Here is a 14,980-nt window from a genome sequence, read left to right on the forward strand (position 1 = left end):
TAATTCAAAAATAAAGTAACCTAACCTACATTCCCCTCAATTCACTGCTGTCCAAAGAACATAGAACGTTACAGCACAGTCCAGGTCCTTCGGCCCTCGATGTTGTGCCGACCTGTCATACCGATCTCAAGCCCATCTAACCTACACTATTCCATGTACGTCCATATACTTATCCAATGACGACTTAAATGTACTTAAAGTTGGCGAATCTACTACCGTTGCAGGCAAAGCGTTCCATTCCCTTACTACTCTGAGTAAAGAAACTACCTCTGACATCTGTCCTATATCTTTCACCCCTCAATTTAAAGCTATGCCCCCTCGTGCTTGCCGTCACCATCCTAGGAAAAAGGCTCTCCCTATCCACCCTATCCAACCCTCTGATTATTTTATATGTTTCAATTAAGTCACCTCTCAACCTTCTTCTCTCTAATGAAAACAGCCTCAAGTCCCTCAGCCTTTCCTCATAAGACCTTCCCTCCATACCAGGCAACATCCTAGTAAATCCGCTCTGCACCCTTTCCAAAGCTTCCACATCCTTCCTATAATGCGGTGACCAGAGCTGTACACAATACTCCAAGTGCGGCCGCACCAGAGTTTTGTACAGATGCGGCATAACCTCTTGGTTCCGGAACTCGATCCCTCTATTAATAAAAGCTAAAACTCTGTATGCCGCCTTAACAGCCCTGTCAACCTGGGTGGCAACTTTCAAGGATCTGTGTACATGGACACCGAGATCTCTCTGCTCATCTACACTACCAAGAATCTTACCATTAGCCCTGTACTTTGCATTCCGGTTACTCCTACCAAAGTGCATCACCTCACACTTGTCTGCATTAAACTCCATTTGCCACCTCTCAGCCCAGCTCTGCAGCTTATCTATGTCTCTCTGCAACCTACAGCATCCTTCGTCACTATCCACAACTCCACCGACCTTGGTGTCGTCTGCAAATTTACTAACCCATCCTTCTACGCCCTCATCCAGGTCATTTATAAAAATGACAAACAGCAGTGGACCCAACACCGACCCTTGCAGTACACCACTAGTAACTGGTCTCCAGGATGAACATTTCCCATCAACTACCACCCTCTGTCTTCTTTCAGCAAGCCAATTTCCGATCCAAACTGCTATATCTCCCACATTTCCATTCCTCCGCATTTTGTACAATAGCCTATTGTGGAGAACCTTATTGAACACCTTGCTGAAATCCATATACATCACATCAACCGGTTTACTCTCATCTACCTGTTTGGTCACCTTCTCAAAGAACTCAATAAGGTTTGTGAGGCACGACCTTCCTTTCACGAAACTGTGCTGACTATCCCTAATCAATTTATTCTTTTCTAGATGATTATATATCCTATCCCTTATAACCTTTTCCAACACTTTACCAACAACTGAGGTAAGGCTCACTGGTCTATAATTACCAGGGTTGTCTCTACTCCCCTTCTTGAACAGGGGAACCACATTTGCTATCCTCTAGTCATCTGGCACTATTCGTGTAGACAATGACGAGTTAAAGATCAATGCCAAAGGCTCGGCAATCTCCTCCCTGGCTTCCCAGAGGATCCTAGGATAAATCCCATCCGGCCCAGGGGACTTATCTACCTTCACACTCTGAAGGATTTCTAATACCTCTTCCTTGTGAACCTCAATCCCACCTAGCCTAGTAGCCTGTATCTCAATATTCTCCTCGACAACATTGTCGTTTTCTAGAGTGAATACTGTTGAAAAATATTCATTAGCGCTTCCCCTATCTCATCTGACTCCACACATAACTTACCACTACTATCCTTGATTGGGCCTAATCTTATTTTCGTCATTCTTTGCATGTTCAGCAGTCGCTTAAATGTCACTAATGACTCCCCTTCCACGACTACCACTGGTAAACTATTCCATGCGCTCACAAATCTCTGGGTGAAGAACCTCCCTCTGACATCTCCTCTTTCCCTTCCTCCTAACACCTTAAAACTATGACCCCTCGTGGCAGTCAATCCTGCCCTGGGGAAAAACCTCTGGCTATCGACTCTATCCATGCCTCTCATTACCTCGTACACCTCGATCAGGTCACCTCTCTCCCTCCTTCTCTCCAGAAAGAAAAATCCAAGCACAGTCAACCTCTCCTCGTAAAACAAACCCTCCAGTCCAGGCAGCATCCTGGTAAACCTCCTTTGCACCCTCTCCAAAGCCTCCACATCTTTGCTGTAATAGGGTGACCAGAACTGGACACAATATTCCAAGTGTGGTCTCACCAGGGTTTTGTAGAGCAGCTGCATAACCTCACGGCTCTTAAACTTGTTCCCCTGTTAATGAAAGCCAAAACACCATATGCTTTCTTAACAACCTTATCCACTTGGGTCGCAACTTTGAGGGAGCTATGCACTTGAACACCAAGATCCTGCTGTTCCTCCACACTGCCAAAAATCCTGCCTTTTATCCTATATTCTGCATTTAAGTTTGACCTTCCAAAATGCATCACCTCGCATTTATCCAGGTTGAACTCCATCTGCCATTTCTCAGCCCAGCTCTGCATCCTGTCAATGTCTCGCTGAAGCCTGCAATAGCCCTTGATACTATCAATGGCACCTCCAAGCTTTGTGTCATCAGCAAACAATCTAACCCACCCCTCAACCTCCTCATCCAAGTCATTTATAAAAACTACAAAGAGCAGAGGCCCAAGAACAGAGTCCTGCGGGACACCACTCAGCACTGACCTCCAGGCAGAATACTTACCATCTACAACCACTCTCTGTCCCCTGTCAGCCAACCAATTCTGAATCCAGACAGCCAAATCACCCTGTATCCCATACCTCCTGACTTTATGAATGAGCCTGCCGTGGGGAACCTTACCAAATGCCTTGCTGAAGTCCACGTACACTACATCCACTGCTCGACCCTCGTCAACCTGTCTCTTGATCTCCTCAAAGAACTCAATAAGATTTGAAAGGCATGACCTGCCCCTCACAAAGCCATGCTGACTCCCTTTAATCACGCTATGCTTTTCCAAATAGTCATAAATCCTATCCCTCAGAATTCTTTCCAAAACCTTGCTGACCACCGACGTAAGACTGGCTGCTCTGTAATTTCCAGGGATTTCCCCATTCCCTTTCTTGAAAAGAGGAACAACATTTGCCTCCCTCCAATCTTCCGATACGACTCCCGTGGAGAGTGAGGAAGCAAAGATCTTCGCCAGTGGCTTAGCAACCTTCCTTGTCGCTTCCCGGAGCAACCTAGGATAAATCTGGTCTGGCCCTGGGGACTTATCAATCTTAAGGTTTGCCAAAATTTCCAGCACATCAACTTCCTCAATCTTGATCTGTTCAAGCCTGTTTTCCTGCTCCTCAAAGTTCTCATTCACAACAAGGTCCCTTTCCTTAGTGAAAACCAAAGCAAAAAAACTCATTTAGGGCTTCCCCTATCTGCTCAGACTCCACGCACAAGTTCCCTACGCTATCCCTGATCGGCCCTACCTTCTCCCTGATCATTCACTTATTCCTCATGTATGAGTAAAATGCCTTTGGGTTCTCCTAATCCTTCCTGCCAAGCCTTTTTCCTGCCCCCTCCTGGCCCTCCTCAATCCACTTTTGAGCTCCTTCCGAGCAAGCCTGTAATCCTCTAAAGCTGTGCTAGATCCTTGCTTCCTCCACCTTACATAAGCTGCCTTTTGCTTTTTGACAAGAAGCACCTCTGTACCCGTCATCCAAGGCTCCTTAATCTTACCCCTTCTTACCTGTCTCAGAGGAACAAATTTATACATCACTCGCAACAACTGCTCCTTAAACCGCCTCCACATGTCTGCTGTGCCCTTTCTGTGGAACAATTGCTCCCAATCTGTACTTCCCAACTCCTGCCTGATAGCGCATAGTTTCCGTTTCCCAGTTAAATACCTTCCCCTGGTAACTGCTCCTTTCCCTTACCATGGCTACGGTAAATGTGAGGCTGTTGTGGTCACTGTCGCCAAGTGTTCTCCCACCACGAGATCTGACACCTGTCCTGGCTCATTGCCGAGCACCAAATCCAAAATGGCCTCCCCCCTCGTCGGCATTCTACCCCATGGCACCCGTCTAATCTCCTCACCTCACCCAGCTCAACACCCGACCCCACCCCCTATCCCCGCTGTGGGCCGGCCCCCGACCCCACCCCCTATCCCCGCTGTGGGCCGGCCCCCGACCCCACCCCCTATCCCCGCTGTGGGCCGGCCCCCGACCCCACCCCCTATCCCCGCTGTGGGCCGGCCCCCGACCCCACCCCCTATCCCCGCTGTGGGCCGGCCCCCGACCCCACCCCCTATCCCCGCTGTGGGCCGGCCCCCGACCCCACCCCCTATCCCCGCTGTGGGCCGGCCCCCGACCCCACCCCCTATCCCCGCTGTGGGCCGGCCCCCGACCCCACCCCCTATCCCCGCTGTGGGCCGGCCCCCGACCCCACCCCCTATCCCCGCTGTGGGCCGGCCCCCGACCCCACCCCCTATCCCCGCTGTGGGCCGGCCCCCGACCCCACCCCCTATCCCCGCTGTGGGCCGGCCCCCGACCCCACCCCCTATCCCCGCTGTGGGCCGGCCCCCGACCCCACCCCCTATCCCCGCTGTGGGCCGGCCCCCGACCCCACCCCCTATCCCCGCTGTGGGCCGGCCCCCGACCCCACCCCCCCCACCCCCTCCCACCGTGGGCCGGCCCCCGACCCCACCCCCCCCCCACCCCCTCCCACCGTGGGCCGACCCCCGACACCACCCCTCCCACTGTGGGCCGACCCCCGACCCCACCCTCCCCAAGACTGACCACCGACCTCCTTTCCATCCGGACTGACCCCCGACCTCACCTCTCCATCCGGAATGACCCCCGACCTCACCTCTCCATCCGGAATGACCCCTGACCTCACCTCTCCATCCGGATAGCCTCAGTTTTCCGCAGTTTCTGCTCCCAGGTTTCGTTCAGCTCCTCAATAATCTTCTCCGTTTCCTGCAGTCGAGCTACAGGGGAGATCCCAGAGGATTGGAGAATAATCATTGTTGTCCCTTTGTTTAAGAAAGGTGGCAGGGATAATCCAGCTACTTACAGGTCAGTGAGCCTTTCGTCAGTGATAGGGAAATTATTGGAGAGGATTCTTCGAGACAGGATTTACTCCCACCTGGAAATCAATGGGTGTATTAACGAGAGGCAGCATGGATTTGTGAAGGGGGAGGTTGTGTCTCACTAACTTGGTTGTGTTTTTTGAGGAAGTGGCGAAGATCATCTTTGAGGGTAGGGCAGTGGATGTTGTCTACATGGACTTCAGTAAAGCTTTTGACACGATCCCTCGTGGCACACTGATACAGAAGGTAAAGTTACACAGGATTGGGGTGAGTTTGCAGGATGGATTTAAAAAAAACCGGCTTGGTCGTAGAAGACAGTAGGTCGCAGTGGAAGGATGTGTTTCTGAATGGACAGCTGTGACTAGTGGTCTTCCTCAGGGATCAGTGTTGGGACCTTTGCTATTTGTAATATATATAAATGATTTGGATGAAAATGTAACTGGTCTGATTAGTAAGTTTGCCGCTGACACAAAGGATAGTGGAATTGCGGATAGCGATGAGGACTGCTGAAGGCATACTGCAAGATGTAAATTGGTTGGTGACTTGGACAGAGAGATGACAGATGGCGTTTGATCCAGAAAAAATGTGAGGTAATGCATTATGGTAGATCTGATTTGATGGAAAATATATAGGTAATGGCGGAACCCTTAAGAATACTGATAGGCAGAGGGATCTAGGTGTACAGGTACACACGCTCACAGAGTGGCAATGCAGGTGGAAAAGGTGGTCAAGTTAAACAGCATGCTTGCGTTCATTGGCCGCGGCATTGAATTTTAAAAATTGTCAGGTAATGTTGCAACTTTATAGACTCTTAGGCTGCATTTGAAATATTGTGTTAATTCTGGTCACTACACTACCAGAAGGATGTGGTGGCTTTGGAGAGGGTACAGAAAAGATTTACCAGGATGTTGCCTGGTATGGAGGGCATTAGCTATGAGGAGAGGTTGGAGAAACTTGGATTGTTCTCATTGGAATGACAGAGGTTGAGGGGAGACCTGATAGAGGTCTCCAAGAATATAAAGGACATGGACACACAGGACAGTCAGAAGGGTTTTCCCCCAGAGTGGAGGAGACAGTTACTAGGAGCCATGGGTTTAAGGTGCAAGGGGCAAGCTTTAAAAGTGATGTGCAAGGCAAGTTTTTTTTACCCACAGGTTGGTGGGTGCCTGGAACTCGCTGCCGGGGGAGATAGTGGAAGCAGATACTATAGCGACTTTTAAAGGGCGTCTCAACAAATACATGAATAGGATGGGAATAGAGGGATACAGTCCTTGGAGGGGTAGAGGGTTTTAGTTGTGACCGGCAGCATATCGATGCAGGCTTGGAGGGCCGAAGGCCTGTTCCTGTGCTGTAATTTTCTTTGTTCTTTGTAATACGTGGGTTTGGCACCTATTCAAGTCTGTCTATTATCGGCTGGACCCCATGTCTGTCTGCCAGAGAATCTGAAACCAAGGTAGCTAAAAATGAGTGCCGACAGTAAATGTGGAGAGTGTAATTCTCAGAGGGTAGACTCTTTTTAGCAGGAAAAGCACCATATTCTTGCAGTCTGCTGGTTCCATAAAGTCTGGATCACCACCAATTCACTGTCGGCAAATGCTGGGCAATCCTCAGTTACCTGGACACTCATTTGCCAGTGAAATTGGGAGAACTTTGGCAATAATTATTTCCTAGAAGCAGCTCAGTAAAAGATGTCAGACCTTAGAAAGTTTATAAAGTGGGTCAGCCTATGAGAAACATGAAGAAGTGAATGTATAGTAAGAAAAAGGGGAAGCCTGACCTTTACAGAAATCTCGAAGTCAATTTTCCTTGAGACTGCTGTGAAGTATGCAAGTCTCCTTGGATTATTAATGGTTTTTTTCCTCCCTCAGACTTGTGAAAAATCTGTTTGAGTTGGCTCGACAGCACAAGCCCTCCATCATATTTATTGATGAAGTTGACTCCCTCTGTGGATCCAGAAATGAGAATGAGAGTGAAGCCGCCAGGCGCATCAAAACGGAATTTCTAGTCCAGATGCAAGGTAAGACAGCCTTTCTCTTGAGGAATCGTAGCTATTCTAATTCGCTCTGAGCTAGACTGCTACACATTACAAACACTGTTTTGTTACATTTATCTTTTGCTTGAATACTTGGGTACAATTTCAGTGCCATTCTGTTGTAGCAATGACAGATTCCCATCTCTTGCACACACTGCTCATAATGGCCAACATCCTTGGGTTTTAAGCACAATGTAGGTATATGTAGAGAGGCTCAATATCATCAGAGCAATTCATTTATTTTGCCTTTTTTGAACATGTTAGCCGTTTTCTTTGACAGAGTAAGCCCAAGGGAGATTGCGTGGTGATAGCCCAAATTCTGAAGTTTTAATCAACTCTTTCAATTCATATCATAATCAATGACTAGATTTAGGAACTTGGTAAACATTTCAGACTGGTAATGTAAGTTAGGAGTGGGAGGTGATGGCCTCATAGTACTGTTGCTTGGATAGTAACTAGCGACCCAGGTAATGTAATGTGAGGCTGGATGAACACAGCAGGCCCAGCAGCATCTCAGGAGCACAAAAGCTGACGTTTCGGGCCTAGACCCTTCATCAGAGAGGGGGATGGGGTGAGGGTTCTGGAATAAATAGGGAGAGAGGGGGAGGCGAACCGAAGATGGAGAGAAAAGAAGATAGGTGGGGAGGTAGGGAGGGGATAGGTCAGTCCAGGGAAGACGGACAGGTCAGGGAGGTGGGATGAAGTTAGTAGTGAGGAGATGGAGGTGCGGCTTGGGGTGGGAGGAAGGGATGGGTGAGAGGAAGAACAGGTTAGGGAAGCAGAGATAGGTTGGACTGGTTTTGGGATGCAGTGGGTGGAGGGGAAGAGCTGGGCTGGTTGTGTGGTGCAGTTGGTGGGGGGGCGGGTAGAAATGGGCTGGTTTTGGGATGCGGTGGGGGAAGGGGAGATTTTGAAGCTGGTGAAATCCACATTGATACCATTGGGCTGCAGGGTTCCCAAGTGTATATGAGTTGCTGTTCCTGCAGCCTTCAGGTGGCATCATTGTGGCACTGCAGGAGGCCCATGATGGACATGTCATCTAAAGAATGGGAGGGGGAGTAGAAATGGTTTGCGACTGGGAGGTGCAGTTGTTTGTTGCGAGCCGAGGGGAGGTGTTCTGCAAAGCGGTCCCCAAGCCTCCGCTTGGTTTCCCCAATGTAGAGTATTGGGTTTCCCCAATTTAGATGACATGTCCATTATGGGCCTCCTGCAGTGCCACAATGATGCCACCCGAAGGTTGCCGGAACAGCAACTCATATTCCGCTTGGGAACCCTGCAGCCCAATGGTATCAATGTGGACTTCAACAGCTTCAAAATCTCCCCTTCCCCCACCGCATCCCAAAACCAGCCCAGTTTGTCCCCTTCCCCCACTGCACCACACAACCAGCCCAGCTCTTCCCCTCCACCCACTGCATCCCAAAACCAGTCCAACCTGTCTCTGCCTCCCTAACCTGTTCTTCCTCTCACCCATCCCTTCCTCCCACCCCAAGCCGCACCTCCATCTCCTACCTACTAACCTCATCCCACCTCCTTGACCTGTCCGTCTTCCCTGGACTGACCTATCCCCTCCCTACCTCACCACCTATACTCTCCTCTCCACCTATCTTCTTTTCTCTCCATCTTCGGTCCGCCTCCCCCTCTCTCCCTATTTATTCCAGAATCCTCACCCCATCCCCCTCTCTGATGAAGGGTCTAGGCCCGAAACGTCAGCTTTTGTGCTCCTGAGATGCTGCTGGGCCTGCTGTGTTCATTCAGCCTCACATTTTATTATCTTGGATTCTCCAGCATCTGCAGTTCCCATTATCACTGACCCAGGTAATGTTCTGTGTTTTATAATTTGTATTTGAATTTCAAGATTTAATTTGTGCATTTGTTAACTAATAAGGCATCAGGAAACAATATAGTGCAGTAAGTCTGGTAAACTTTACCAGGGCTATGAATAATACCTATTAGAGCCAGACAGTAACCTTACAGGCATACCATGGCTGTTGTTTTCCATCTCACCTTAGGTTTCAGGTTGACAATGGGTCAATGATCTCTCTCCAGTGACTCGAGCCTTCCACTTCCCACTGAACAGCAGGATAATTTTACTTTAAATGTGGTGCACACCTTATTGACTGTTTTCAAGTCATAGCCCACAGCATGATCAATTGGATTAGACTAGGCATTCATTTTCTAATCAACCTGTTTGGTACTGCTATCTCTCACCTCTGGAGCAGTTGGGACTTGAACCTGGGCTTCTTGGTCCAGGGGTAGGGACACTCCCAAGTCACCATAAATATGTCCCCTAGACAGAGTTTATTGCTAATGGGTTTAAAGGCTGCATGTCATTCTCTAATTGCTTCTTACAGATAGCGAACATTGATGTCACCTCCAGCTATCCCTTTACTGGTTCCTTAAATTTCCATTTATCCATGGATCCATTCTCTTTTATGTTTTGTTATTGTCATTTTAAGACTTTAACTAAGGTTAGAGGATAGTTTGAATTTGTTTTTAACATTTTGTCAGTGAAACAAAGGATGCATGTGCAGTCAGGGTCCAACAACTCAGGTATCCGTGGTCCTCTGGAACTTTCCTCCCCTCCCGTTTCCTCTGACTTCACCCTCTCCCCCAACACCACCACCTGTTGTGTATTCACTGTCCCACCTAACCTACTGCTCTCTAATGCTGAGTGTTCATATTCAACAAAGGCCTCAGCTTTATTCCTCTGTGTCCTCACCTTAGTGAATTTCGGGCACGACATGATGCTGAGCTCTTCCGCTGTCTTCGCCTCTGCCATTTCTTTGGACAAGAGTTCTCTGTCTGTCCCACAGACTCCTTGGCTCAGTTTCAACGCTCTCCTTCCACCGAGACTCCTTCCCTGGCCTTCTACCTGCACTCAGTCTGTTTTTTGAGAACTGTCAACATGATATAGGTCACCTCAATTTCTCTGTCCCCCCAATCTGACCTATCTCCCTCTGAACTGACTGCATCCATGTGCTTAGATCTAACCCTGACTTTGTTATTAAGCCTGCCAATAAGGGTGGTGCTGTTGTAGTCTAGCACACTGACCTCTACTTTGCAGAGGCTGAGCATCAGCTCTCAGATACCTCCTCCTACCTTCCCCTGGACCATGACCCACCATGGCACATCAAGCCATTGTATCTACTACTGTAACTGATTTCATCCGATAATCTCTTCCCCACTACTTCCCAGCTGATACTGCCCCAGCCCCACACATCTCATTCCTCCCTCCTTCCGAAAATCCACAAAGAGGACTGTCCAGCCAGACCCATTATTTCAGCCCGCTCTTCCTCCACAGAGCACATCTCTTCCTACCTTGACTCAGTCTTTTTTCCCCTGATCTAGTCCCCTGTCCACGTACATCCATGATTCCGCTAATGCTTTACATCACTTTGAAAATGTCCAGTTTGCAAGCTCCAGCTGCCGCCTCTTTACCATGGACGTGCAATCCCTTTACATTTCCGTTCCCCACGAGGAGGGTCTTAAGGCTCCCTGCTTCTTCCAGGAGCAAAAATCTGAATCACCCCCACCCACTGTCACCCTCTTCTGCTTGGCCGAGCTTGTCCTCACCCTCAACAACTTCTCTTTTGACTCCTCTCGTTCTCTTCGGGTAAGAGAGGTGACCATGGGTACCCACGTGGGCCCCAGTTATGATTGTCTTTGCATGGGTACATGGAACATTCCTTGTTCCAGTCCTGTTCAGGCCCCCATCCCCACCTCTTTCTCTGATATAGCAATGATATCATTGGTGCTGCTTCCCTCTCTCATCTGGAATTGGAAAAGTTCATTGATTTCATTTCTAATTTCTACCCTGCCCTCACTTTCACCTGGTCTAGCCCTGACTCCTCCATTCCAGTCCTCAACACCTGTTGCCATTTCTGAGGATAAAAAGGCCACTAATGTCCATTACAAACCCACTGACTCCCAGAGCTGGACTACACATTTTCACACCTCACTTCCTGTAAAGACTCCATCCCATTCTTTCAGTTCCTCCTCCTCCGTCGCATATGTTCACTTGAGGTCAACTTCAATAAGGGAGCCTCTGACGTGTCCACCTTCTTCCTCAACTGAGGATTCCCAGCTCCGTCGTCAACAAGACCTTGAGCCAGGTCCGACCCATTTCCCACACTTCCGGCCTCACCCCTTCTCTTCCCTCCCATAACTGCGATAGGGTTCCCCTTGTCTTTGCTACCATCCCACCAGGATCCACATCATCAGATGCCATTTCCACCACCTCCAGTGAGATACCACCACCAGACACACATGCCCCTCCTCTCTCTTGTCCACGTCCCTCTGGGACATCCTGGTCCACATTTCCTCTAACCCCCAGTACCCCCTCAAAGGCACATAGCACCTTCCCCTGTAACCGGCAAAGGTGCAACATCTTCCCATTTGCCTCCTCCCTCCCCAGTATCCAAGGGCCCAAACATTCCTTCCAGGTGAAGCAACACTTCACTTGCACTGTCCAGGATCTACTCTACTGCATTCGCTGCTCACAATGTGGTCTCCTCTACATTGGGGAAATGAAGTGTAGACTGGGTGACCACTTGGCAGAACATCTACGTTCTGCTCGCAAAAAAAGACTGAAATCTTCCAGTTGCCTGCCACTTTAACACACCACCCTGTTCCCTGGCTAACATCTGTTTCTGGCTTGCTGCAATGTTCCAGTGAACCTCAACACTAGCTGGAAAAAACCTCGTTTTCCGCTTGGGGACCCTGCAGCCCTCCGGACTCAATATTGAGTTCAATAATTTTAGGGCCAAACTCTCCCATGTCCTAGCCCCGTGCCCCACACACTAAGCCTTGTTATCACGTAGCCTGCCATTAGATGCTACCTGTTGTTAGTCACTATCAGTCCCCCATGATAGCTATTCACCCTCCAAGCCAGATCATTATCAACTCCTTTTCTATCCAACTGCTCTTCCCCCTCTTCGGGCTCTATCCTATCACTTACTTCCTACCTTATTCCCCTCCCTATTTTCTGCATATAAAACAATGTTTTCCCAGCTATGATCAGTCCTGAGGAAGGGTCACCAGACCCAAAATGTTAACTTTGATTTTTCTGTTCACAGATGCTACCAGACCTGCTGAGCTTTTCCAGCAACTTCTGTGTTTGTTCCCAAAGATTGACAGCGTTCACATTGTGTCTCAATGCCTGCTTAACTGATGAAGTTCCCATTAAATCAGGCACTTACTTATCACTGACCATTTGCTTTTTTTAAGCACCATCTGTTAACAGATGTTTGTTTTTGTTTCTGCTGTGTTTGAATGCTTATAAAAAATTCATGTTACCCATTGTACTTTAAAGATGAAACTAATACAGAAGATTAGAAAGTGCTAATGTAAATGCAAAGGACAGGATGTTTAAAAAAATGAAATAATGAAATATTCTTCTCTATATAGTCATGAGTGATGATACTCCAATGGATCATATATTTATAAATTTAACCGTTGTTATGGAGAACTTTCTAATATGTAGTCACTTGTAATCGTTTCATTGCTGAAATAAATTAAAACCATATGGAAACACAGGATAACAAAGTGTTGAGCTGGATGAACACAGCAAGCCAAGCAGCATCTCAGGAGCACAAAAGCTGACGTATCGAGGAAGGGTCTAGGCCTGAAACGTCAGCTTTTTTGCTCCTGAGATGCTGCTTGGCCTGCTGTGTTCATCCAGCTTCACACTTTGTTATCTTGGATTCTCCAGCATCTGCACTTCCCATTATCTCCATATGGAAACACATTTGACCATGATTTCTTGATGAGAGTTAACTATTTGGGAGTATGTCGACACTGCCTTTGGTCTTGAAGAGTGCATGTTCTCAGTCTCGGGTGCTTTGTTTTGACAGACAGAACGCAGACAGGCATTAAAAGATACAATTGTGAGGTTGATACAGGATAATGGGGATAAGAAGGCGTAGAGCTGGATGAACACAGGCCAAGCAGCATCTCAGGAGTAGGAAAGCTGAAGTTAAGATGCTGCTTGGCCTGCTGTGTTCAGCCAGCTCTACACCTTGTTATCTCAGGTACTCCAGCATCTGCAGTTCCTATTATCACAGGATAATGGGGAGTTGAGTGTAAATGTGCATAAATCGTTAGAGATCAGGCAGGTAGTAAATGCAGTTTGGGAAACATACATTCTAGACTGTATTATTGGGGCATCTCTAGGAAGTTATTTTAGATTTGTACAAGACATTGGAACTGGAATGTTGCATCCAGTTCGAGGTGCCACACTTGGAGAAGAATCTGAAGGCATTTGAGTGAATGTAGGAAAGGTTTACAGGAATGGTTCCAGGAATGAGAAACTTGAGTTCCATAAAATCCCTACAGCGTGGAGACAGGCCATTCAGCTCAACGAGTCCGAAAAGCATCCTACCCACACTCTTCCCCACCCCTCACTCTCCCACCGTCCCACTCTATCCGTGCACTTCTCATGGCTAATCCACCTAATTTACACATCCCTAGATAGTATGGGCAATTTAGCATGGCGAATCCACCTGAAGTTATTTGTTCATTTTGAGTGGATGAGTCAGTATCAATTTTCCAAGTTATTGATTGGCTCATCTTTGCCTTTCTGCATATCTTAATCCAATGAACAGGAAGTGTGCAGACTAAAAGATAACTTGTAAATAATATTGTGTTTAACTTTAGCAAGAAGAACAAAAATGTAGAGTTTTATCTAAACAGTGAACAGCTAATGAGTTCTGAGATGCAGAAAAGTCTGGACATTCTAGAGCATGAGGTACAAGCGGTAGAGTTCTGGTACAGCATGTAATCTCAAAGGATTACAGAATTCAATTCTTTATTATGGAAGAAACTATAAGAGTCATACAACCTGGAAACAGGCCCTTCAGGCCTTCTCGTCCAAGCTGACCAGGTTTCCTAAACTGAACTTGTCCCATATGTCTGCGTTTGGCCGATATCCCTGTAAATTCATGTGCCTGTCCAAATGTCTTTTAAGTGTTGTAACTGTGTCCACCTCTACTGCTTCCTCTGGCAGCTAGTTCCATTTACACACAACCCTCAGTGTGGAAAATATTGCCACTCCAGTCCCTTTTAAATCTTTCCCCTCTCACCTTAAACCTGTGCCCTTTAGTTTTGGACTGCCCTACCCTGGGGAATTTGGCTATTTAACTATGCCCCTGAAAATTTTATAACCCACCAGAAGGTCACCCCACAGCTTCCTATGCTGCAGATTAAAAAAACAGTCCCAGACTCTTTAGCCTCTCTTTACGACTTAATCCTTCCAATCTCAGGAAAGGACATTGTAAATCTTTTTTGCCCCCATTGCATTTTAGTAACCTCCTTCCTATAGCAGGGTGCCTGGAATTGCACACAGTACTCCAAGTGTGGCCTCACCAGTGACCTGTAAAGCTGTAGCATGAAGTTCCAACTCTTGTACCCAAAGCTCTAACTAATGAAGGTAAATGTTGAATATCTAAGTAGGCTCATTATACTTCATTCATTCAGGACATTAATGAGGCCAGATCTTGAATACTGTGTGCAATTTTGGTGGCCTTCTCTAAGAGAGCACGTAAGCATTTGGTGGGGCTTCAGATGAGGTTTACTACATTGATATCATCTGGAAAGAGCAGGTTCTCTTACAAAGAAAGATTGGATAGACTGGGCTGTTTTCGCATGAGTTTAGAAGATTCAGGCATGATTTTATTTAATTTTATAAGATTCTGAATAATCCTAATGAGGTGGTTGTGGAGAGGTTGTTGCTTCTTGTGGGTGAACCCAGAATTGGGAGTCACTATTTTAAAATTAAAGATTGCCCTTTTAAGACATGGTCAAAAATCACATGACACCAGCTTATAGTCCCAACAAACTTATTTGTAAATAGAAGTTTTCGGCGCACAGCCCGTTCATCAGG

At 47.5% G+C, this 14,980-nt stretch overlaps 1 protein-coding gene across 1 annotated transcript in view; it reads left to right on the top strand.

Annotated features, from left to right (window-relative positions):
• LOC125459828 (vacuolar protein sorting-associated protein 4A) overlaps window positions 1-14,980 on the top strand; it is a 60,526-nt gene that overhangs the window by 40,540 nt on the left and 5,006 nt on the right. The window contains exon 7 of the mRNA XM_059651828.1: window positions 6,938-7,086. Coding sequence (XP_059507811.1) covers window positions 6,938-7,086 — 149 coding nt within the window. The remainder of the gene's footprint in view (window positions 1-6,937; window positions 7,087-14,980) is intronic.

This window comes from Stegostoma tigrinum, chromosome 16, assembly GCF_030684315.1.
Source record: "Stegostoma tigrinum isolate sSteTig4 chromosome 16, sSteTig4.hap1, whole genome shotgun sequence".
NCBI classification, from domain to species: Eukaryota; Metazoa; Chordata; class Chondrichthyes; order Orectolobiformes; family Stegostomatidae; genus Stegostoma; species Stegostoma tigrinum.